At 41.4% G+C, this 26,290-nt stretch overlaps 1 protein-coding gene across 4 annotated transcripts in view; it reads left to right on the plus strand.

Annotated features, from left to right (window-relative positions):
- Positions 1-26,290, plus strand: part of LOC127578788 (uridine-cytidine kinase-like 1) — a 98,760-nt gene that overhangs the window by 13,907 nt on the left and 58,563 nt on the right. For 2 of the 4 annotated variants that reach the window (XM_052031239.1, XM_052031238.1), the window contains exon 1: positions 13,945-14,051. The exons of the other annotated variants lie outside the window; for them this stretch is intronic. In XM_052031239.1, coding sequence (XP_051887199.1) covers positions 13,984-14,051 — 68 coding nt within the window. In that variant the 5' untranslated portion in view covers positions 13,945-13,983. Of the gene's footprint in view, positions 1-13,944; positions 14,052-26,290 lie in introns of those variants that run through there. 4 annotated transcript variants of the gene reach the window in all.

Consider the following 26,290-nt stretch of genomic DNA (forward strand, 5'->3'; position numbering starts at 1 on the left):
AAAATACTGGGTCTTCGCTCCATATTTCCAAGAGAGGCTGCAGCCTGAACTTAGCAGGAGCAAAGAGAAGGCTTGTTTGGTGAGAGGAATTTCGGGTGATGTGGGGCTGCTGTGGACCCAAGGGAACACCCCATGCCACTCTAAGCCTTTATACACAGAAGTTTAAACACAATGAAATGACCTGGAGTTTGAGCCTGTTGACACAATACAAAGTAAGTTGGGAGCTGGCTGTTCTAAAGATAAGATCATAAGGTAGAGGAGCAGAATTAGGCCATTTGGTCCACCGAGTCTGCTCCACCATTCAATCATGCCTGATTTTTTTAAACTCCATTCTCCTGCCTTTTCCCTGTAACTCTTAACCAATCAAGAACCTATCAGTCTCCCTTCAATACACACAATGACTTGGCCTTCACAGCCCTTTGTGGTAACAAATTCCTCCTCGTCTCAGTTCTAAAGGAACATCTTCTTATTCTGAGGCCGTGCCCTCAGATCCTAGATTCTCCTACTAACTGAAACATCCTCTCCTTGTCCACTTGATCTAGGCCTTTCGGTATTTGGTAGGTTTCAATGAGATTCCCCCCTCCCCTCATCCTTCTGAACATCAAGTGCAGGCCCAGAGCCATCAAATACTCACATGTTTAGTCTTTCATTCCCTAGATCATCCTTGTGAACCTCCTCTGGACCCTCTCCAGGCCAGCGCATCTTTCCTTAGATACAGGGCCCAAGATTGCTCACAATATTCAAAATGCAGTCTGATTAAAGCCTCAGCAGTACATCCTTGCTTCTATATTCTAGATCATAGTAATTTTGTGGAATTCTTCAGGTTCAGTTGATTTAGAGAGCGTTTGAGTCTCAACGTTTGGAATGCCTTGTGTGGTCTTCCATAGCCTGGTCAACTGGATGAAAATCCTTGAATGGTTGTGGCTGCAATCCCATTTGCCATTCTCACTGTCATTTTGCATAAGCCGGGTGCGTAGGTTGGATATTGGACTGAAGTTTCCAATGAAAGGGCTCCAGAATGCCTGATACTTCCAGAAATCCAGGTGAAGCCCTTGTATTACTCACTTTAACTGGAGTAAGTTTCACCACCAGCAGTTTGCACTGATGAGGGTTGCACTCCTTTGAGAGATGGGGACTAATGCCTGTTCTGGGCCATGTATTTTAGGTTACTGATTGCCAGGAATATTCTTTCCACAATGGGTAGGCCCAGGCCTGGTCTAGTAGCAACTGCAGGCTGCCTTGTATTTGCTGCGCTCTCTGCTAACTAGACGACTCTCTGTGTGGGCGTAACCACAATGTGCGTTTCCAGACCATAACTGAATGGAGATTTGCCACTGGGTGGCACAGTGGTGCAGCTGGTGGAGCTACTCCCTCTCAGCTACAATGACCCGAGTTCAATCCTGACCTCCGGTGCTGTCTGTGTGGAGTTTGCATGTTCTCCCTGTGACCACGTGTGCTTTTATTTTTCTGGTTTCCTCCCACATCCCAAAGACCTGTGGGTCGGGAGGTTAATTGGTACCATAAATTGTCCTTTGTGTGTAGGTGAATAGTAGAATCTGATAGGAATATAGGGAGAATAAAACGTGATTAATGTAGTATTAGTGTAAATGCTGCTTGATGGTCAGTATGGACTCAGTGGACCGAAAGGCCTGCTTCCATACTCTGACATTATGTACATAGAAAGCCGAGCTTGCCTTCGTACTTGTGGAGCTGCAGGCTTGTGACTGATATTTATGCTTTTTTGCTTCTGCACAGGAGTTTTCCAAGTTCTCCAAATCATTGGGGTGGAAGCTCATTGACAGTCTCTGAAACAAATTAGGGGAAATGGACAGATTATTTCTTTAGTACTTTTTCTCCTCAGGAGGGATTTGGGCATGTTGTTCCTCTTGTCATGTTTAGAATACACACTGGCAAGGAAGGCTGGAAGAGAGAAGACTTTCTATCATCATGAATATGGATATTGTTGCTGCTGCTGTTTTGATCTTGTTCTTGTAAAGGTGAACTTTGAATAAATTGTAAGAGTTTAGATTATTAACTGATGAGACTTTAAAAGAGACCATTTTGTGGGCATGAAGGCAAAAGGCAGTACTTTTGGCACAAAATGACCCCTCCTTGTACCACAAAGAAGGGAGGAAAATTACTAATTTTAATTATTCACAGATATTGACGATTTCAGTTTGGAACACAGCTTTTCTACTTTGATTCTGGCCCAATCTCATAGTTTTACCAATTAGTTTATCACTAGTTCAGGTACTGGTTAGTTGCTCATGATGAACAAGAGGCTTCGCTTTTACCTTCTTGCTCCTTGTTTTCAGTCTCGATACGCATACCGCCTGTGATATGAGGATGTTATTTCAATAGAGGTACTTCCCCTGACAGATGGTAGCACCTGTGTTGCAGTATAACCCTTGTGGGAATCAACAACAGAAGGAAACCAAATTAAGTCATGGATATCCGAGTACATTTACAAGACAGCAATCTAACTTGAAGGGCATAAACTATGAAAACAAAGCTCAGCAGTTTGCTACATTGCACGTTGCTCTGAGAGGAGATCAGATTTGTATCTAATTTTGTCTACTTCTGATGTATAGTTTGTGAACCTCCATTCGTATCTGTGTACCATTTTTAATTTGTATATGATGTTGCATTTATCCATCCCCTTTCTACCCACTAACCTGTATTTTCCTGTTAAGCAACAACTTATCCTCACTCAACTTTGTTTTCTCATCCTTATGATCTCAGCTTCCCTTTTATCTGTATTCTCCTTCACTTCCACAAACTTCCAAGCTATCTCTGCTTTCCTCACTTTCTACCCCTTGATCACCACTGAGTTCAAGAGCTCTACCACTGCTGGTCTTCATTGCCAAGGCATTAAGCCCTAGCATCTCCTTTCTAAACCTCTCTATGCCTTTTTGCTCCTTTTAATGTGATCTTTAAAACCTATTCTTTGACCTAGCATTTGGTCCGCTGCCCTCAGTATCTCGCATGGGATGTGTCAAATTTTATTTGGTTGTGTCCTTGTAGGGCATTTCAGAATATTTTTCTACATTATAGGTTCTATATATATGGAAGTTCCTATTGTTTTTGGGTTACTTTTCCTCATAGCAGCAGCCACGAAAGAGGCAATTAGCACCTGATGTCTTTGACTGTAGAGAATCAACGATTGCACCATATTCACTGTCAGTTCTTCAAGTAATTGACAGTTTGTAAAAGTCAATGTATAATATTAGTTATAAACTGGAAATACTTTCCCATTGTTAATGTGTGCATTGTTTAAGGAGGAAATGATAACGGTGCTTTGGAAATTTGCTTGGTGTATTTTCAAACTGCCCATGTGGTTTGGAGACATTTTGATCCTTTCCTTTAAAGGCATGCACGCCCCTCTTCCTTTCTGGCTAAAGATCAGTAGGAAGAAAAACAGACTTTTTTTTTTGCTCAGACCTCCTATCAAACAGTCCAGCTCTCTGATGCGTTAGACCTATAACTGGGCAACAACTTTCAGCAATGGCTCATTTCTTCTCGGTTAACTTTTAAACTAGGATCTGCCAACAAACTAATGCCTTTGGGGGTTAGAATGGGTCTGGGGACCGTCTGCTTGTGATGGTGGGGCAAGAGTCCACTCAGGGTGACACTTCAAGCAAACTGTTCCCAACCCCGAGCAGACTGTTCCTCCCTCCTCTGCCAGCCCCCTGCCCCAGCCCCCAGCTGCTGCCTCTGACTACCCAAATAGACAATCACAGGAGACCATCTACTTAAATTAAGTAGGTCACAACAGGAGAGTGAGGACGTTTCCCAGAAGTGATGGGGAAATCCAAAATATTTGGAACAAAACATTTAACACTGTTTTTATTTCAAATAATACATGTATGTTCTGGCTTGTACAATGATGATGCTTTTTCCCAGAATGAATCCAATTAAATCTCCTTCATTCCCCCTTCCCCTTTGCAGCTCTCGCCCTGTGTATCTACACTTCCCTAATCTCTCTTACTGGCCCTCAATGCTCTGAACCTCGAAGGCAAGAATTAATTTCTCTCTTGTAATTGGCTCTTTCCTCTCCACCCCCCCTGCCCCGCCCCCAGGATTAGTCCACCCACTGGAAAACATCTCTTGCTGCACTTTTGTTTGCAAATCCTGTGACGCGATTCTCTAATGCTTCTTATTTTTATTGGTTCATGTCCAAGAGGGTTGCAGTTCTGATTGCTGATGTCCATTCATGGGCAGATGATCCCGGTTATTTAGGCTGGAAAGGCATCCACATGCCTGACTGGTCTTTCCAGTGGAGTATGTTTGTGACATTTTTGTGGGATGGGGTGCAGTATCAACTTTAGGGTTGGACAAATATGATGTACCCATTGCTGCATTCTTCCTGTTCGCTGCCTGGGGAAAGAACCTCCAGAATAATCAAACCTCCTTTTAACTACATTATCAGGACTGAGATTTAAAGTCCTTACCCCTGCATAATTATGGGTTTTAGTACTGTAAATACCACTAACACTCACAACATCATGCAATAAAAACATATGATGATTCCATTAATTAACTTAAGGTACTGTATGGAACACACGAACTTGCATTAAGTAAATGATAATTGGCCTTGTGTTAACTTTGCTTCTCTGTCCATCATTGATGCCTGACCTGCTGAGTATTTTGAGCATTTTATTTGTTTTATTGCTTATCTTTTCTGAAAAGTATTATTGTTTGGCCCACTGTAGTATTTTTCCCCAATAATCAAAATACACAGGGCATTAACTTTCAACTTTTATTTTGCAATTGTTTAGGATCTATTAAATATTAATCCATATGCTGTGACACTATGAATCTGTTGGCAAGGGAGATTTAAAAAGTTAAGCTATTATGACGTTGTCTAGACTTTCTCTTTGAATGATCATACCACGCACCTTGTGTTTTACAGTAAATGTTAACTTGACCGTCAAGTACCATGGTTTATCCTGATAGTGAAATGAATAAAATTTTGTGAAGAAATGAGAAAAACATGACACATTTCTGGAATAAATTGCATTGATGCCCTGATTAAGTAATGAATGTTTGTAAACTTAAAATGAAATCCTCTCTCATTCATTGTAACTACTGTACAAAGGTTACTTGCGAAATCAATGAACCTGCTAAGTTCTTTATGTAACTTCAAGATCAAATAAAATATCATCTAAGGAAATGATAATATACAAGAATAATTAATTCTAATTTCTCATTTATTCAGAACTTATTATAGTCTTTTCTCTATACTATCTCTTTCCCCCAACTGAGGGTGAAGATAGTTTTTGATGAGAGTTCAGTAACAGAGTTCTTAAAGTAGATCAGGTGATTCTCCTCGCATTTCATCCCCATCCTTATTGAAAAGTGCCTGGCTCTCAATGATGATAGAATTTAGATGTCCTGATTTCAGAATGTGGTGGGGGTCCCAATGACTGGTGTTGAACTCTGCAGAAATCTGTCCAGATCTCTGCTGCTGGAGGCCCAGGGAATTTGATGTTAAAATGGAGCTTGGTTGTTAAATGCATAATCAGATCCAGATTTAAATACATCTGAAAGCTCACATCTTAACTAAGTACATCTAGAACGTATTCAGTTACAATGGCAGGAAGCAATGCAATCTAATTCTCTTTTACCTCACCCGCACTGTTGGATAAGTAGAGTTTAAATTGGGGATTTTGGGTGAAAGTTGCAAACAGATGTCCTGCCATTTCCAGTAAAACTTCAATAATCCAGCACCCCCGGACAATGTTAATCACAGACCAAGCAGATTTCCTGGACTAGTAGACATTAATCCTATTGATAACCAAACATACTTTTATTTCACTTTTTAAAGACCATGAGATAAAGGAGCAGAAGTAGGCCATTCGGCCCATCAAGTCTGCTCCACCATTCAATCATGGCTGATTTATTTTTCCCTCTCAACCCAGGAACATGTTACACCGTAGTATAACTTTTCTGGTGAACCCAGTTAGTTTAAAGGGAGCAGGAAGTATGCAAGCACACCCAACCCTGGCTCTGGGTGCAAACCAGCAACATTCCTTACCTCCAGTAGTCTGGGCCCGGCCACGTTCCAGACCACCGGCTCTGGTCAAACATCCTGTGTGCACCTGGACCTCTGACTCACATTTCAGACTATTGGATGAGCCAGATGCCGGGCTGTCGGAAGTTCCGAATAGTTGGATGCTGGATTACGACGTCTTGCTGTACTAACATTCTTATCAAACTGAGAGGCAGAGGATGTATTATTAAATTGATTAGCCATTATTCAAAAGTTTGATTTGCACTTTTTTGGTATCTTCCTTCACCTAACCTAGGTATTTGACCAAGTTCCTTGCACACTTGTTTCAGTATTTCATAAGGCACCATGACATCATTTTGTTTGAAGCTGCTCCTTAGGATGTTTGGAAAACCTACTCTGTCAGAGAACCTGTGTAAGGGTCAGCTGTTCCTCTTGGTGGGAATAATGGAAAGGAATAAGTTATAAAGAGATGGGATGATTCGAGGTATTCTCCAAAAACAGCTCCCACAACTTGCAGTGGATGAGCTCCTGTGACTGTAGTGTTCCCATGATTTTCAAGGGCCTGTGTAATGTGCTAATGCTGTTTTACAGAAATATTGCTGCTCATCAGCACTTTCAGCTCCCTGAACTGCTACCTGAATGAAATGCTGGACCCCAGGCCTGACACTAACCTCCACATCAGCAATCTCACTTTGGGTAATAGGGAAATTGCAGAATCGGGGCTCTCAAACAAGCCATTCTTGGAGAACCTCAGCAAGATCCAGAGAGGAGAGAATATATAAAAATCTTAACTCCTTTTGGGAACAACATTCGAACCCAATACGAGCAATGAAATTTGTCAAACATGCAAAAAAAGTACATTTTTCATAAGTACTTCACTGATAATAGATCACGGGGTGACTTGACTCAAAATAAACTAAATGCTTTATGTAACTGTAATTGGTAGTTTTGGTGTCACTGCTATAGACTAATAGTCATCACTTTTGGCTAATATAAAGGGATCTTTTTAAGTGTTAAGGACTGAGGACTGTAATTATGCTCCTAGCAGAAGTCGGTGACTGCAAACAGCCATTTGGTCTGAATTAAAACTGCACCTTGCATTGACAAATGCCAGGGATGCCATGGTCTTTACACATCTGTCCTGTATGTGGTGGGGAGTGGCCCCTGAATTCTGATTCCTCCAAGCACCATGCTGAGGAGCCAAGTATTTCAAGCCAAGTTTTGAGAGAGATTTTATATCATAAGAAAGAAATGTACAAACTTTTTAAAGAAATTTGATGAATATTTGGAGAGGAAACAATTGCAAGGATGATGGAAAGAGCCATATATCTGAATATTGCAGTAAAATAGTCTTTTAGGACTCATGCTTCTGAATAAATTAAATCATATAATTTGCCATCAAATGATTAAACAATGTCTCCTTTGCATATTTTGGTTAGAAAGATAAAGTGGCTACCTGCTTATAGGAAGTAAGAGTCTAAATTGGGGGGAGGAGTTAAGGGATCTAGTACTATAGATTTACAACTCATTGAAAGGACCAATGCAAATTAATGCCAGGCAAAACCAAACTACAATGGCTAGATCATTAGAAGTATTCCAGGTGGAGGTCAAAACATTTTTGAAAGATCGAGGCATTGACGCAGAAGAGGAACTGAGGCCAGAGGAGACGGTGGTCATATTGAATGGTGGGGCAGGTTTAAGGGGCTGGGTGGTCTACTCCTGCTCCTATTTTCTTGTGTTCACTGGAGTTTATTTCTAGTGGGCTAGAATTGTGGAGAAGTATAAAATCTTTGGCTGAACATATTCAGGACAGTGGAAAGCTTTGATTTCCATATTTGGAAAAGGATGTAGAGGAACAGGCAAAAGAACAAAGAATTATACCAGATGATACCAAAGATTTTACTATGATTATATCAGAACTGAGAGGTTATAAATATTAGGAAAGATTTGACTAGCTGGGGCTTTTATCTCTAGAAAAGGAAGGGTGACTTGATAGAGGTCTTTACGATTATGAAAGGATTTGACAGGACTTAGAAAAGATGTTTGGATTTGTGGGGTAGGCCAAAACTGGGCATCATAAATATATAAGATTCACCAACCCAAAGGCACAATTCCAGTGACTAGAATGTAGGCCCCACGACCACAAAGAGTAGTTGAAGCAAGGAGTATTGATTCAATTAAGGTGAGGGTGAAGGGAATAAAAGATTAGAGGATTATGTGAAGAAGTGAAAGGAGCTTTGTGTGGACCAGATGACCCATTTCTGTTTTGTGTGCATCTGTCTGTGAAGCTTCTGCTGAAAATTAGCACACACATTGTCACAATGAAGTCAGATAAACTGAAGAAGATCTGGCTGTAGTCTGTTTATTTATGACTTTTACTCTCCAGTGTAAACAGCTTTAACCAAATTAGTCCTGGTAGGCAGAATCTGACATAATTTGGGGGAAAAATACATAAGATGCTGGATGTACTCAGTGAGTCAAATAAGACCTGCAGAGAGAAAAACATAAAGAATAGTTCATGTCAATGCTGTCTCATCAGAGTTTGATTTGGATTCCAGCCAGGGTCATGTATTTCATTATTTAAAAGGCTGAAGTAGCAAAAAAAAACTGGAACATAAGTGCTGTATCACTTTTTAAACTGCAATGTGCTGACCTTTTGCCCTGACATGAGTTCAGAGATAAATAGTAAATGGTAGTAGTTCTTTACAACAGGTTACATGCTGCTCTAATCACATGTGATGTGTTGACTAACTTATAGCTGGCATTTTCTTTTGCATGCAATTTAAACTTGACAGATATCTGTGGTAACAATAATCATCAGTGCTCTAACTGCAGAATATTATCAACAAGTAATTGTCTAATTTGTCTTAAAGCATTTTGTTAGTGTTATTGGTGAAGTGAAAACTAAAGGCCACCCCTTGCAAAAGGTTGTTCCAGCAAACGTCATTTTAAATAAAAGAACTTCAATCAATATTTATTTAAATCTGTTGCAAATAAAGATCAAGCATGCAGGTCAGAGGGCCCTCTACTGATTGTGAAATGTCTCTGCATCAGCTGTCCCGAACAGAGTAGTGAATCTGAAAGCAGGGTTGATTTAGGAGGATGATTCCTTATCCAATGATCAGTGGAATACAGAATTTGGGTGCTGCATATTGGAGCTGGGTTATTTATTTTCAACCAGTTTTCAGAATAATTCTGTTGATCCTGCCTGACTAATTTGATTGAATGTTTCGGAGGTAACAAACTGTTATTGGTGAGGACAGTGCAGTTGATGTAGTCTATACTGATTTCAGTAAAACCTTTGACCAGGTCCCACTTGGGAAATTGATCCAAAAGGTTAGAGCCCATTGGATCCAAGTCAAGTTGGCAAACTGGATCCAAAATTGGCTTGGTAATAGAAGGAGGGTGATAGTGGAGGATCGCTTTTGTGATTGTAAATTCATGACTAGTGGTGTATCACAGGGATTGGTGTTGATATAATATTCATTAATGATTTGGATATAAATATAGGAGGTATGATTTGTAAGTTTGCAGATGGCATAAAAATTGGTGATGTTGATTGTGAGGAGCATAATCTTACACTGTGGGATGATTTTGAGTTGGTAAAATGGGTAGAGCAATGACAGATGGATTTTAAACCTGATGAGTGTAAGGTGAACATTTTGGAAGAACTAAAGGCCAGGACAAGCACAATGAATGGTAGATCCCGAGGAAGAATTGGGGAACAGTGGGACCTTGTTGTACAAGTCCAAGGATCCCTGAAGGCAGCATCCTAGGCAGAGAAGGTGTTGAAGAAGACATATGGGATACTTGCCCACATTAGCTGGGGCAATGAATGTAAGAGGTCATGGTACAACTTTATAAAACATTTGTTACATCAGAGCTGGAATACTGTGTACAATCCTGGTTGCACACTATAGGAATGATATGATTGCACTGGAGAAGGTGCAAGTGAGATTCACCAGGAAGTTGCCAGGGCCGGATCATTTTGGTTTTGAGAGATTGGGTAGGTTAGGTTTGGTTATCCTGGAATGGTAGATAGTGAGGGGAGACCAGATAAATGTATCCAAAATTTATGAGGTGTGGTGATACGGTAAATAATAGGAAAGTAATAGGAAAAATAGAGGTATCTTAAACTGGAGGGTGTAGGTTTAGGCCAAGGGAAAGTTTGAATAGGTCAGGACTTTATTCCCTGGAGCGCAGGAGAATGAGTGGAGATCTTTTAAAAGTATACAGAATTATGAGGAGTATAGATAGGGCTAATGCATCCAGGCTTTTTCCTCCCAGGTTGGGTGAGACTAGAACTAGGGGTCACAGGTTTAGGGTGAAAGGTGAAATATTTAAGGGGAATTGGAGGGGGGACTACTTAAAGGGTGGTGGGAGTGTGGAACGAGCTGCCAGTGGAAGTGGTAGATGCAGGTTCAATCGTAACCTTTAAGAGAAGTTTGGATAGGTGCATGGATGAGAGGTATGGAGGGCTGTGGTCCTGGTGCAGATAGATGGAACTAAGCAGAAAACCAGGCCAGAATGGACTAGGTGGGCTGAAAGGCCTGTTTCTGTGCCAAGTAGGAGGGTTAGGGAAGATCTGAGGAAGACTTCTTTTCACCCAGACGGCGGTTAGAATCTGGAACACACTGCCTTTGGGGGTGGTGGAGGCTGGTATTCCCACTGCATTTAAGAAGCACCTAAGATAAGTACCTGTATCGTCAATATATAGAGCTATAGACCAAGTGCTGGTAAATGGGATTAGTATTGTTGGGTACCTGATGGTTGGCATCGACACAATGGACCAAAGGGCCTGTTTCTGTGCTGACTCTGTGGCTCTACACCTAATGGAAATAAATGTGAAGCAGAACGTCACCTCAGTAAATTAGCTCCCACCTCCTTTCTATTGTTCTCTCTCTGCTTTAAACAATTTTACACGATGTTTTACAATTTGTATCTATTGTATCTGGTTATCATTTATTACTCTTGAGAAGGTTGTGGTGAATGACCTTTTTGATTGCAGTCCTGGTGAAGATCCTTCCACATTGTTTTTGTGTAGGGAGTGTCAGAGCTCCTGACAATGAAGGAACGGTGGTGTATTTCCTTGTCAGGATGTTGCAGGAATACCTACAGTATTGGTGTTCCAATGTGCTCAGAACCTGTTGTCCTTCTTGGATAGTAGAGATGGGAACTGCAGCGCAATTTGTAGCTGATACACACTGTCCAATGTGAAGGGATGAGTATTTAGTGGGTTGAGTTGTCTTGGATAGTGCTGAACCTCTGGTATGTTGTGAGACCAGTACTCATCCAAGTAAATGGAAAATATTCACCATACCACTGACTGTGCTGGTTGATTGCATGACTTTGCGGTGTTAGGAGATGAGTCACGTGCCAAGATACCCAGCCTCTGATCTGCTTGTGTGCCAAGGGATGCTTAATTAATTTCTAGTACATTAAGGCATTTTTATGTATATTTAGTTTGTTATTAGTTTTTATTTTACTTCTAAAAGCTTGTTTGAACAGAGTTTGAATCTTTGCTTATTGGATTGTAATCAGAAAATAGTTTAAAGCATTTTGACACCAAGCTGTCAGAGGCCTCCAGGACATTTTGGGGCCAGAGCCTCGGAATCTGCAGAATGTTGTTGGTGGAGGATTTGGTGATGGTAATGCTAAGGGGTGGTGATTAAACTCTATCTTGCTGCAAGTGGTCATTGGCTGGCATTTTTGTTGCGCAAGTGTTACTTGCCACTTGTCAATCCATGCATGAATGTTGAGCAGGTCTTCCTACATGCAAGCAGAGACTGCTATTTTGCCGATGAATTGTGAATGGAACATAAGGACATCAAAGAATCTATCAGCTGCTGATTGACATCACAGTGTGTGCCCAGCAGTTTCCATTTGCACGAAGGATGGATATCTGATTTATAGAAGTTCATGACTGGAACACAGTAAATGGACTGGATCATGCATGAGCTGAATTGCTTCCTGTGTTTTTTTTAAATGGCCAGTGGTGGCCGTACCATCTTTTCACAGCTACCATCGGGCAGGAAGTACACAGGCCTGAAGTTCCACACCACCAGGTTCAAGAGCAGCTATTTCCCTTCAACCATTCGGTTCTTGAACCAACTGGCAAAATCCTAATCACTACAGTTTAGCAACACTATGACCACTTTGATCATTTTGCGCTAAAATGGATTCTTTGTTCTAATTATGTTCCTTTTAAAAATTGTGTACAATTTATGTTTTGTTGTGAATGCTGTTTATATGATGCTATGTGCCTGTGATGCTGCTGCAAGTAAATTTTTCATTGTACCTGTGCATACATGTACTTGTGCATATGACAATAAACTCAACTTTACAGCTAGTAGAACTGCTGCCTCACAGTGCCAGAGAACTTGGATTCAATCCTGACCTTGGGTGCCGTCTGTGTGAAATTTGCATGTTCTCCCTGTGATCACATGGGTTTCCTCCAGGTGCTCTGGTTTCCTCCCACATCTCAAAGAAATGCGGGTTGGTTGGTTAACAGGCCATTGTAAATTACCGCTAGTGTGTAGGTGAGTGGTAGATTCTGGGGGAGTTGATGTGGTGAGAATAAAAAAAATGGGATTAAAGAAGGATTAGTATAAATGAGTGTTTGGTGGTCAACGTGGACTCAGTGAGCCGAAGGACCTGTTTCCATGCTATGTGGCTCTCTGACACATTCACCCTTGCATCCTTGTGGGATGGAATGGTGACTGAGTTTGAAAACAGATCATTGGGTTGCTGGCTGGTCATTCTCTGTGGAACTGTCAGTAAATGTTAAGAATGTTCTATGTGATCAGGACTTCTAAGTAATTCCATAATGCTGCACATAAAAATAGTACTTTATGTATTTGAATTTATAAAATTTTGCCGAGAAAGCTATCAAATTATTTTTCATGACCATTAGAGGTGGCTTAGGAAGAGTTGTGGCTCAGTACATCTTGAGAAACTTCATTCAGCATGGTGCAGCATTTTAAGTTTTTAAACAGTACACAAGTGTAGAGAAAACCTGAAGTTCACATCAATCGGTAATTCTATACTAACTGCATTGTTGCAGCCAGCAACAATGCACCTTGTGGAGGAGCAGGTTACATCTGATGTGGACTTGTACATTTCCCCTTTTTGCTGTAGTTGTGCATGTGCCAGAAGTTGCTGTCAGTTTCATGGAGTATTGACAACAAATGCTAACAATTTTGCATTACGACAGATTAGTTGCCCTGCATTTCAACACAACAATTGTTGTGGATAGGTCACTTTATCATTAAATGGCAAACCTTTCAGTGTGGTGTGCTCTTGATGTTTTGGAGTCAGAGGTCTGATGAATGATTAGATGTTGTGCTATAGGGTAGTGTATCCATAAATTTAGTTTTGCATGCAAGAGGCTCCTAAAGGGATTGCCTGAATCAAAGCAATAAAACATATCCCTGGTAGTTCACTTTTTTTGGTGAAGTTAAAGCCAAATAGTTGATGGTGGAATGTACATTAAGTGGCAAGAATTCTCTACATTTGAGGCATTATCTTGCAAATTTAGTCTATTTATTTTGGTTATGCTGTAGTACATATCTTTCCCAAATGACCCATTGCAGCCAAATGTCATATGCAGATAACTGCTTACATCAGAATGGGCAGAGTGTCAAGGGTCTTGTACGAAGAGATTGCTATTAATATCAGGTAATGAACTTAATCTCTGGGAAACATTATCCTCTTATGTGTTTGACTGCAGTTGGATTGAGAGCCATTGCTTTTCACTCCTTTTCACGAGAAAGGAAACTAGTGAGTTTCAGTTTCTTTCTTGGTTTCATTTCCCAGTTTCACACGACACCTAAAATAAAGCTCATGGAAATCATAGCCAGAAACCAGCCTCAGTGTGGGAATTGAGCAATGAAATAAAAGTCCAGAATTCAGTGCATAGCAGTACAGTGCAATGCAACACAGTTCCTGAAAGCAACCCTGTTACAATTAGTATGAGCTCTCTCCCTGTTTACTCTGGTGCCAGGATATCTGGATGCTGGTCTCTGAGGTCAGATGGGAGGTAAGCATTTCTTTCATTTCTTTCATTTCTTTCGTTGCATTTTGTTGTATTTTGAGGATGCAACTGTGCCCTGCCTGCACCAACAAATGGTTTGTGCTAGTTTGTAATTTTAATCAAAAATTAAATGAAATGTGTTTCTATTGGGTCTTCACATCAGTGAGTTTAAAAAAACATCTACTGAGGGGTTTGAGTGGGACAGAGATGGACAGTGCAAGCATGTGGTCAATGTAAGTAGATTCTGACTGGAAAACAAGACACCTAAAGCATGACCAGAATTATGATGATGTTACAGACTGACAGCTGAGATTTTGATGAGCTTCTGCATGTTCTTAAGTCAGTGAGGGGTTGAGGAGCAGCTGGTGGTGCTGGGAAATGAAAATGACTACAGAATAATGTTATATTTGTTACCTGATGTCACAATCTTGACTCGGATAAAGTGGTAGAAATTAGATTCTGTGTACAAGGCATTGGGGGTTCCTGCAGATTGATTTTTGAATTGTGATCCTTGTTGGTGGAGAAGCTGGTGTGACGTGGTCTTGCACAGGAGCAGCTGGTGTGAATCAATTACTTCTCTTGGAGTTTTAGTGCTTGGACTAACCATCTTGCTTCCTGCAGTTAGATTCTGGGAAGATCAAAGCCGTTATCTTTGGCACTTCTGAAGGACTTTTGTATGCTGCTGAAGTTGAATCATCAGACTGCTCCAAAATTGACACTCCTGCTGTGTTAATAATTCTTGCATCGTCCCCAATGATGAAGGAACAGTGATAAATTTCTAAATAAGGATGGTGTGTGATTTCGAGGGGAATGTGCAGGAGGCAACATTCCCATGTGTCCTGCCTGGTGATGTGTTTGGGAAATGTGTTCGTGTAGTCTAAGTGAGTAGCTGCGGTACATTTAGTAGGTGTTATAGTGCAGAGTATTCTCCCACCCTACTGACTTGTACGTAGTAGATGGTGGAAAGGCTTGGGGTGTCAGGGGGTAAATTATTTGTCACAGTTCAAATAAGTTAATAGTTAATCCCCAGGGTAATGCTGTTAGGGGACTAGGCAAGGGTAGTACCATTGGATGCCAAGAATGGGGGTTAGGCTATCTCTTATTGGAGATGGTCATTGGCTGGTACTTGTGCGGTGTGAATGTTACTTGCCATTTAATGTTGTCTCAGTCTTGTTGCATGTGGGTGTGGGTCTCTTCATTTCTGGGGGCACAGCTGTTCACAATGTATGTCAGTGAGTTGGATCAGGGAGCCAAGTATAATTTATCCAGTTGTGCTGATAATTCTAAATTGGGTGAGAATATGGGTGTGGACTTTGAGGAGCAAACAAAAAGGTGTTGGTGATATAGATAAACAAAGTGAATGGGCGAGGACATGAAATGTAATGTGGGGAAAATTTATGAAGTCATCCAGTTAATGTCAAGGTCAGTGACTCTTACCTCACCAGAAAAATTCAGCTCTTTGCTCCACATTTGGATAAACACTGTTCTGAGTAATCCTGGGAAAACCCAAACTTAGTAACAGCGAACAGGTTGTTTGGTCAGTAAGTGCCACGTGATACAGCGTAGTTGACCACCCCTTCCATCGCTTTTCTGACGATTGAATGTAGACTGATTGGGTGATAATTAGTTGGATGGGATTTGGTGTGCTTTTTTTTTCCTGAAGAGGACACACCTGGGCAATGTTCCACAGTACAATGGTGTCATTTAAGAAGCACTTGGATAGGTACATGGAGGGGCGGGGTTTGGAAGGATATGGGCTGAATGCAGGAAATTGGGACTAGCCGGGCGGGCACAGTGGTCGGCATGGACTGGTTGGGCCAAAGGGCCTGTATCCATGCTGTATTGCTCTGTGACTCTATTTGGGAATGGGATGAGGAGAAACCTCTTCATGCAGAGGGTGGCGAATCTTTGGAATTCCTGACCCAGGGAACTTGGACTCTCAGTACAATCTGAACAGACAAAGAAGGAGCTCGATTAGAGATATTTAGATATTTAGATACTTATTTATTAGTCACATGTACATTGAAACACACAGTGAAATCCATCTTTTGCATAGAGTGTTCTGGGGGCAGCCCGCAAGTGTCGCCACACTTCCGGCGCCAACATAGCATGTCCACAACTTCCTAACCCTTATGTGTTTGGAATATGGGAAGAAACCGGAGCGCCCGGAGGAAACCCACGCAGACATGGGGAAAATGTACAAACTCCTTACGGACAGCGGCGGGAATTGAACCCTGGGTTGCTGGTGCTGTAATAGCATTACGCTAACCACTACACTACCGTACTGAGGGAGGTGGGGATAGCGCAGGAGCATGGACCCTGAGGGGGATGATCAGCCATGATCTTGTTGAATGACGGAACGGGCTGGAAGGCCAAATGGCCTCTTTCCTCGTATTATCTGTGCTGCTGCGATGGAGTCCCATCTGATTCACTGTTGTCCTTAAAGAAAGGTTATCTGCTGCCCTTTGCCCTGTACCTGCTCAGTTCTGGTCACCTCACTACAGGAAGGATGTGGAAGCCATAGAAAGGGTGCAGAAGAGACTTACGTTTTCTGGATTGGGGAGCATGCCTTATGAAAACGGGTTGAGTGAACTCTACCTTTTCTCCTTGGAGTGACGGAGGATGAGAGGTGACCTGATAGGTGTATAAGATGATAAGAGGCATTGATCGTGTGGATAGTCAGAGGCTTTTTCCCAGGGCTGAAATGGTTGCCATAAGAGGACACAGGTTTAAGGTGCTGGGGAGTAGGTACAGAGGAGCTGTCAGGGGTAAATTTTTTACTCAGAGAGTAGTGAGTGCGTGGAATGGGCTGCCGGCAATGGTGGTGGTGGCAGATGTGGTAGGGTCGTTTAAGAGATTTTTGGATAGGTACATGGAGCTTAGAAAAATAGAGGGCTATGGGTAAGCCTAGTAATTTCTAAGGTAGGGACATGTTTGGCACAACTCAGTGGGCCAAAGGGCCTGTATTGTGCTGTAGGTTTTCTGTGTTTCTAAGGTAACTGTATAGGATGTGCCTGACTGGTGCAGCTTTGTTAGAAACACAGCTAGATCTGGAGCATCAATCTTCAGCACCACTGCTGAGGTGTCGTCTGATCCCATAATCTTTGCTATATCCAGTGCTGTCAGCTGTTTTGAGTGAATCAAATTGGCTGGTTTCTGTGATCGTCTCTGGAGGTAGTCGAAATGGATCCTCCACTCACCACCTCTATCTGGTTCTGGTTATGAATACTTCAGCTGAGTCTTTGATGGTCTCATTCTGAACTCTGCCATCATTGAGCATGGGGATATTCTTAGAACCTCTTCCTCCTCCTCCTGTTAGATATGATTGTCCACACACATGCAAGGTGACCTGTGGCAGGACTGCAGAACATTGATCTGACCAGTTGGTTATGACATTGTTTGGATTTGTCTCTTGCCTGTTGTTTTTGCTGCTGAACATGCATGTATTCCTTGTTGCTGCTTCACCAAGTTGGCACCTCATTTCTATTGAGCCTAGTGCTGCTCCCAGTATGCCCTCCTGTGCTCTGTACTTGAAGGTCCCCTGGCTTGATAAGAATGGTTGCAGTAAGGGATAGGCCAGACCATGCAGATTGTGGTGATGTACATTTCTGCTGCTGCTGATGGTCCATAATGCCTCACGGACGTCCAATTTTGAGCTGCCAGATCAATCCCATTTTGCATGACAGCTGCCACACAGTAAGATTGTGGGTGTGAAGACAGAACTTTGTTTCCACAAGGATTTTACAGTTGTCACATTTGCTATTGTGAATAGATGCATCTGCTTTAAATTAATGAGGACAGGGTCAAGTAGATTTATCCCTTGTTTCACTTGCATCCTGCTGCAGACTCAATCTGGTAGATATTGTATGTCCTTCAGCTCTCAGCTGCCTCAGCCCTTCTTACTGTCAGTGTTTCTTCCAAGTATTGTTTGACACAGAGGAGCATTAGTTCATCAGCAAGGAGAGGTGGTAGGTAGTAATCAGGAGATTTTCTTGCCATGTTTGACCTGATCCCATGTGATCTAGAATCCAATGTTGATGGCTCCCAGAGCTGCTCCCTCCTATCCATAAATCACTGCGCTCCCCCCTCTGGGAGTTTCCTGTGATGGGACTACCCAGGGATTGCAATGGAGGAACCTGACTCATTATCTCTAAGGCGTGATTATCAGAATTTAACCAAGTCAAAGTGTTGCTTTACTTGTCTGTGGGACAGTTCTCCCAGTTTGAACACCAGCCCTCTGTTGCTTCTCAGGAGGATTTTGTAAAGTTGACTGGGTTGGGAATGAATTTGGTGCCTAGGTTGCTGTCAGGAAGCCATCCAGTTTTATTCTTTCTCTGTTTCAACGTAGAAGTTATGATACAAATAGGTGGCTTTCCAGGATATTTCAGAAGAAATAGCTGACCACAAAAGAGTCAACCACATTGGTGAGTCTGGAGTTGCATATTTGCCTGAAGGGCAAGGAAGGTAAGTCTTGTTGCCTGAGGGACTTCAGTGAACCAGATAGGTTTTTAATCATAAACCTGCAGGTTTTGTTGTCATCATTGGCTAGTTTTTTTTTAATATGGTTATTTATCTGAAATTTAAGTACCACAGCTGCCATGGTGGGATTTGAAGCTGGGTCTCTGGATTACTCATCCAGGAGCTTACTGACTGTGCCACCACCAAACCCTGCTGCACCACCACCCTTGATTTAGAATGAAATTATTTTGTTGTAAATGTCATTGATATTACAAAGTAGGAAATGACATTTAAACCTGAAATGGTGGACTGAATCTACTATTCTACCGATCTACCTTGTTGTGACCTTGCACCTTACTGCACTGCACTTTCTCTGTAGCTGTGACACTTTACTCTGTACTGTTATTGTTTTTACCTGTACTACATCAATGCACTCTGTACTAACCCAATGTAACTGCACTGTGTAATGAATTGACCTGTATGATAGGTATGCAAGACAAGTTTTTCACTGTACCTCGGTACAAGTGACAATAATATACCATTACTGATGGAGTAGAAATCACAAGGATAGTATGCAATTCACAAGGATCTGGGAATGAACCTTTGGTTGGGAGTGTGGTCAGTGGGTGAATGGTGTAAAGGAGGGAGGGGAGTTTAGCCCACGTTCAGCCTCCTAGGGGTTTTATATTCCTTGCTTTGATCATGAACTTTTTCAGCTTTAAGACAGACATATTTAACCTCCCCAAAATAGTTTCTAGCAGGCTGATTTATGAGTATTCTCTCCTGAAAACTGTTTCACATATGGTTACCATTGGCTGTTTTGTGAAGAGCTTTGTCATTTGAAAACATAGAATACGACTATTAAGCAAATTCTGGTGGACCACAGCAAGCTCTTTGTGTCCTCCTCAGTGCAGTAAAACTGAGTTTCCAAATATATTCAAAGATCTAGTTTTTGCTTGTTTGGTTAGTATAACAGTGGCAGCACGCTGCACACAATTGGACATCAATCTAGTACACAGAACACCTCTGCATCAACTGATGTGGTGTGGCAACAAAGAAAAAGCACATCAAGTCGAGGCATGCTTCTGCCTATTATTTGATAACAGAGGAAGGATAGTGTGGGTGGTGGTATTCTAAATAGTATGATAAGAAAACCCTTTGACAGTGCTTGTTATTCCATACCTTTGTAGTGCTGACCTCATTTAGCAGGATAAATTAGCATAGTGGTTTAATTTCCTGAATATACATATCTTGACTAACATTTATTAAAGAGACATTTTCATTTATGTAGCAGTTTCAGAGTTTGCTATTTAAGTGAAACACTTTGAAGAGCAGTGATTATTATAGCAAAGAGAATTATAAGAGCAAGTCCACACTGGCAAGAGCTGTTAAGAAATGAATGATTAGGTAATCATAATTAGTTACCTCATTATAGGATGGTATGTCACCCAAGGCACAATTTTAATGATCCTTGCATGGCTTTGCAAACCAGGGTTATTGATATGGGTCCTTGGTATTTGAAGTTCTCTGTTGGAAAGCTGAATGTAAAAATCTATTCTTAAGGCACTTCCTGATTCTTGCATGTCTCTGATGCCTAGGGGCATACTATATTCAATCATGAGCTGTGAAAGTTGCTGGAGAGGTAAGCAGTTATTAGCCAAGCCTAATTGTTCTTGAACTGATTGGCTAAGTGGTCTGTTTTCAGTGGGCAAACGCTTAGGCTTGACAGCTTGATGTAGGGAGGATGTTTCCCCTGATTGAGGAGTCCAGAACCAGGAGGCGCAGTTTGAGAATAAGGGATAGGAGATTGTAGTACTGCGGTGAAGAGAAATTTCTTCACTCAAAGGGTGGTGAATTCCGTATCCTGGAGGTAAGTTGTTGTATTCATTCAAACTAGTTGATAGATTTCTGGACACGAAGGGAATCAACCAGCTGGATGGTGCTGGAAAATAGAACTGAGGTAGAAGATCAGCCGAGATCTCAATAGTAGAGCAAGCTCAAAGGGCAGGCAGGCCTCCTACTCTTCAACTTATGTTCTTAAGTCTGTCTTGCTTGTAGATCAGACCATGAAAAGACAACCAGTTTCCTAAAGGACACAAGTGAAGCATAAAGATGATCATTAAGTGGTATTGCTCCCACACATTCAACAGTCCAAGTCTCTCAGTACTGCAGTGGAATATCGGTCTTTTATTGCATGCTCAACGTTCTGGAGCAGGCTACCTCAGCGAGGAGCGCTGCTTAGCCAAGCTGGCATTCAATAGCATATAGAACAACATGGCCTAGAATTTCCTTCATGACTTTAAAAATCAAAACTTTGCTGCTCAGTTGAAAATTCGCTTCACCCAGATTGCTGCAAATCTGTCTGTATTTTGGGCTATTGAGGTGCCTGCTGGAAAACTAACTCCTTGTAATTTGGCAGGATATTCATTTGCCCTGGCAGCTCTTCTCCAGTGTAAAATGCCCACAGCAGTGCAACAAGCAAAATTAATCTCCAGCATGACTTTCACTCTCATTGGATTGAAAATTACCAATTCCTATTTACTTTCAGAGCAACCAAGTTTTAATGACTGTTTCCCCTGAAACTGTTCTATTTAAAGTGCCAACCCTCAGACTGGATTCTTTATCCTTGCTGAGCTCCATGAGCTGACAAACGTGCCTTGCTGGTGGAGGTTGGTGTCATCGTCACTGTTGGCTTCCAAGCCTTGGCATTGTTCCAGGCTGCTGTTCCCAATCTCTGCCACATTTAACAGTTTGCTGCTCACTGCTGCACTGGAAGGTCATCCAGATTTCTCACTCGAGAGACTTCATCTACTTTTCCTTCAGCCTACTGGAGCAGAGAGAGCACTGGGATTTAGGCTTCCCCAAAGTACAGGCATTCATACAGAACATTCGTGTTTGTCCAGAGAGCTTTGTGCAACTTCCTGTCAGGAGTGATTAGCTGTACCCTTGGAGGATCTCTGTGGACACTTGCACAAAGAATACCCCTCTTGCAGGCATTGTTCTCCATGCCGTCTTGATGCTTCTGCACTCTCTGACTTCAATAACCCTTCCCAACATTGCAGTATCCATTCATTCAATCGCAATACTCCCACTGTCTGAAAGGAAGTTGCCTGTATTGTGGTATATCCTTTTAAGAGCTGGTGACAGAGATCTCACCAGTGGGGCTAAATCAGGCAGCTATGAGAACTAGCATTATGGAGTTTCAATCTGTCACTACACAGAGAAACCCGACAATGTTGTTCTGTGAACTTCACACTTAAATCTCCATTTTATGTGATATTCACAGCAATATTAGGATAATCCGCAACATTGTTTTAAATCATTACTGGAGTGATTTCTAGCCCCATGTATTAAATTGCACCTTTAATGTAGTAAAGTGCTTTCGTAGCAGCATTATCAAACAAATTTTGATGTCAAGTCAAGAGAGATTTTGGGGCAGATAATGAAAACTGGTTAAAGAACTAGGTTCTAAAGATCATTTTAAAGTAATAGAGAGCGATTCCAGACCTATGGACCTTGATGGTTGAAGATCCAGTTGCCATTGATGATGGGATTGAAACTGGGAATGCCAAAGCCATCAGAATGGGAGGCAAGCGGATAGTTTGGAGCATCTGGAGCAGCTTGGAGATTGTCACAGGGAAAAGAGAAGTGATTTTTTTTTTCATGATACAGCCAGGGTACTGATGAAAATCCTTTTAACTTCTTGTTGGATCCAAACTTGACAATTGTAATGTAGCCCCGACCAGCCTTCACATTGTAACTTTCATAAACTGGAGGTCATGCAAATCTCTGCCATCCATGTCCTCGCTCAAATTCGGTTCAGGTAATCTGCCTCCTGTGCTCAAGGACTGGGGTGAGGGTGGAGACGAACATGATTGTGGAGATATTGTGATGGTGAAGCTATGTGGATAAGTGCTTATTTTGGGGCTGGATATGACCCCAAGTTTGTGAAGTGTTTGGTTCTGCCTTCTCCAGTTGTCAAAGAGGAGCCTGAAATTGATAGACCAGAGTTTGTGGAATGGGCTGAAGGTAATGACTTTCGTCTTCTCAGCACTTGGAAGAAGGACATTTTGGTTGATCCAGTACAGAGTGTAAAAGAAGTAGTCTGACAACATGAAGGCAGTAGAGGAGTCTGGTTAGGTGTGCGTGTGTGTGTGTAAAGGTGGTGAGGGGCAGAGAGAATTTATCTTCCACATGTAAATTGACCACACTTATTTGGATGACGTTGCTGAGGGCATAAAGTAGAATCAGGTTTGTTTTTACTGACATATGTTGTGAACTTTGTTGTTTTGTGGCTGCAGTACAGTGCAAGACATAAAAATTACTATAAGTTACAAAACTAAATAGCACAGATGAGCAACTGTGAATTTCTTAGAACACGGAGTTTGATATTTACAGGTTGAATAGATTGCCAATCAATAAAGCATATAGAAAATTAAGTCTTCATGCCAATTTTACTAAATATTGACAAATTCTTATTTTGGTGTAAGATGGTGTCTCCTGACCTGACATAAGTTGTTAAGACCTAGTCTGTAAAGTTGCACATTACGGCAACTTCAAATAAGAAACTCCACAATTTAGTTTTGTGAAATACAAACTAAAAGTTTATTCAATTTCCATTAGTTATTGGCCATTGGGATCATCAATTCCCTATTATTTAAGAGAAGTAACGAACTGGGGTCAGCTGCAAAGGAATGGCACCCACCTTTGTCTTGTGAAAACTTATCATAAGGTTAGCAGACCTGAGAAAGCAGAGTTCCTCTACTCTGATATCAGTTTCAATTTGGCTCTTTCAGTAAGGGAGCTCTGGCATTTTGCAGGCAACAGATGCACTGATCAGCCAATCAGACTGAAAAATTCTCACAGATAGGAAGCAGGAAAGAAAGTAATATTAAGATTAGATCAGGCACGTGGGTTTAAAGTAAAAACATTACCAGTTTTTAAAAGTAATATTTTATTTTGAGGGAATGAGACCTATATAAAAGTAGATTTTTAAATCCAGAGAGGTTGTTCAACAGTAATTATGAGTAAATGTGCTGTTTTTAAAAACCCTGTTCCTTGACATTGAATGAATTATGACTTCATTTTTATTGCAAGAATAATTTTTGGGTGTTAAGTCTCAATGAGTCAATGATTTCTTTTTCTGCCAAGTCTGACGGTGCACTTTGTGAAGAAGCAGCATATCACTAACAAAGATTTCATAATGACAATGAATGGACTCGAGATTGCTGTCAATTTTCATAAAGTCGGAGTCGTACAGCACAGAAACAGGCCCTTTGGCCCACCATGTTAATGCTGACCTCTTTAGCCATCTGCACTAATCCCATTTGTCCATAAACAGTGGTATGCATTGAAAGCTTTGCTGTTATCACATCTGCATATTATGAAGTCTTTCTGTAACAAAGATCTACCTTTCATTGTTGTCAACTTGGACCATTTTCAATACACATTCAGAAGAATGAGGAGATTAATCCTTAAATCTAATCATCCTTTTGCATTTTGTGTTCAGCATTTGTATTTGCAGTTAGAGATCTGCTTGGGCGTAAAACTAAAACCCAATCCAACCACCGTCACTCTGAACCCAACTCGGAAGCAAGGGCTTCTAATTTGTTTGGTATCCAAGCCACACAGATATGTTGTGGGATCCCACTGAGTTTGGATCAGATAGCTGGCTCTGAGTAAAGTTCTGAGTTCTCGGTGCATTGAGATGTGAAGAGCTGGCCCAGCCCAATCTGTCCCCAGCCCGAAGACTAAATATTATTTTCTTGCCCGATCTGACCTGAAGGTGACATGTTTAGCCAGTTCCTGTTGACTTGGGCTGGATAACTGGCTTGTACTTGTAGTCACTGAAAGTTACTGCTAATAATGGAATGAGATTCATTAAGCTGTCTGAAATCTATTAAGTCTCCATTTGAAGAAAACAAGTGGACAGTTAACATGAAGTCTGGTTAACACTGGATGCCCACTGCAATCATATTAATTAGATCAAAGTTGTCCTTGTGTTACACAAGGTATAAATCTATGAAAATGAGCTTTTTGCAGCAGCAGCTCAGTACATTACAAACATGACAAGTTAACAAAACTTAAATTAATATAAGTTATACATAACTTACATGTGGGGGAAAAAAAAAATAAACATAATGACACCAGTACAAGATGGAGGGAGAGAAAAAATATAGTCCAAGATAGTGTTAGGGTTTTCCAGATCCGTTCAAGAACCTGATGGCAGTGGGGAAGAAGCTGTTGTTGAACCTTGAGGTGTGGGTCTTCAGGCTCCTGAACGTCCTACCTGATGGCACCATCAAGAAGAGGGCATGGCTCGGATGGTGGGGGTCCCTGAGGTTAGATGCCACCTTCCTGAGACATTGCCTCTTATAGATGTTCTCGGTGGTGGGGAGAGCTGTACCCGTGATGGAACTGGCAGAGTGCACTACCCTCTGAAGCTTCTTGCATTCCTGTGCCTTAGAGTTTCCATACCAGGCCGTGATACAACCAGTCAGAATGCTTTCCACTGTACACCTGTAGAAGTTTGTCAGTCTTCAATGACATGCCGAACCTCCTAAACTTCTAAGAAGGTAGAGATGCAGGGGCGCCGCCTTCGTGATTGCATCTATCTGCTGAGCCCAGGATAGGTCCTCCGAGACGTTGACACCCAGGAACTTGAAGCTGCTCACCTTTTCCACCGCAGACCCCTTAATGAGGCCTGGTGCATGTTTGTTTGACTTCCCCTTCCTAAAGTCCACAACAAGTTCAGTAAAAAGCACAAAGTTATGGTGTACCTGCATGGGAAGCAAAAGGCATGGATTAGTTCCACATTACAGTGCATACTCCAGTTCTCAAGGTTATCAAATTCAGCCTCCAGTTTGCTTTTAGAACAATTGATATATTTAATCCTCAAATTATGAAATACTTCTGGCACATCGATAACCCTCTGGATGTGTGTCACTAGGTGAGTCTTTTTGTTAGTAGTGTGGATTCATTAAAATAATCCTGTATGTATTGCACTACCCTTTCATGAAGTTCAGTGAGTATCAGCTGAGTGAATGATTCGGAAACATTGATCAGAAAGACTCAATGCAGCTCGATATTCAGCAAATATAAATAATTGTTCATTAAATGGGGGGACAAAGGTTTGATGAAGAGAAATTGAGCCATGATTGCATTTGTATTTTCATGTGCTTCCATTCATTGACAAATACATCTGTAGTGTGTGCTCGGCTTCAGGTGGTGTGTAAATTTGCAGTGCTATTTAATCTCAGGAGCCAAACATGTTTATCATTCTGACTTGCAATCTATTTTTGTCACAAATGGTTAACATAGTATTACATGATTACATACTATTTCCATCACGCAAATAGACCATTCAGCCCAATAGATCCATGCCAACATTTATCCTTCACATGGGCTTCCTGCAACCTTAGTTTATATGACCTTATTAACATCCATCTTTTTAAATGTCAATCACCTCAACATCTGCTCATTTCAGCAAGTTCCACACTCTAGCCCTCTCTGGGTCACTAGTTTCTCCTGAATTCCCCACTGGATTTATTGGTGACTTTCTTATGATCAATAGTTTTAATTTTCTCTGCAAGTGGAATGATTTTTTTTATATATCTACCCCTTCAAACCCTTTAATAAACTTAAGAGTGCTGTCGTGTCTAACTTGATCTTCATTCGCGATTATGTACTAGTGGTGATGTGAGAAATTTGTGGCCTTCTGTAACTAGTTTTGGAATCTGGAAGATTTGAAAGTGCAACCATATTTTGTGACTTCTGGTCTACTATTG

This window comes from Pristis pectinata, chromosome 16, assembly GCF_009764475.1.
Source record: "Pristis pectinata isolate sPriPec2 chromosome 16, sPriPec2.1.pri, whole genome shotgun sequence".
Lineage (NCBI taxonomy): Eukaryota > Metazoa > Chordata > Chondrichthyes > Rhinopristiformes > Pristidae > Pristis > Pristis pectinata.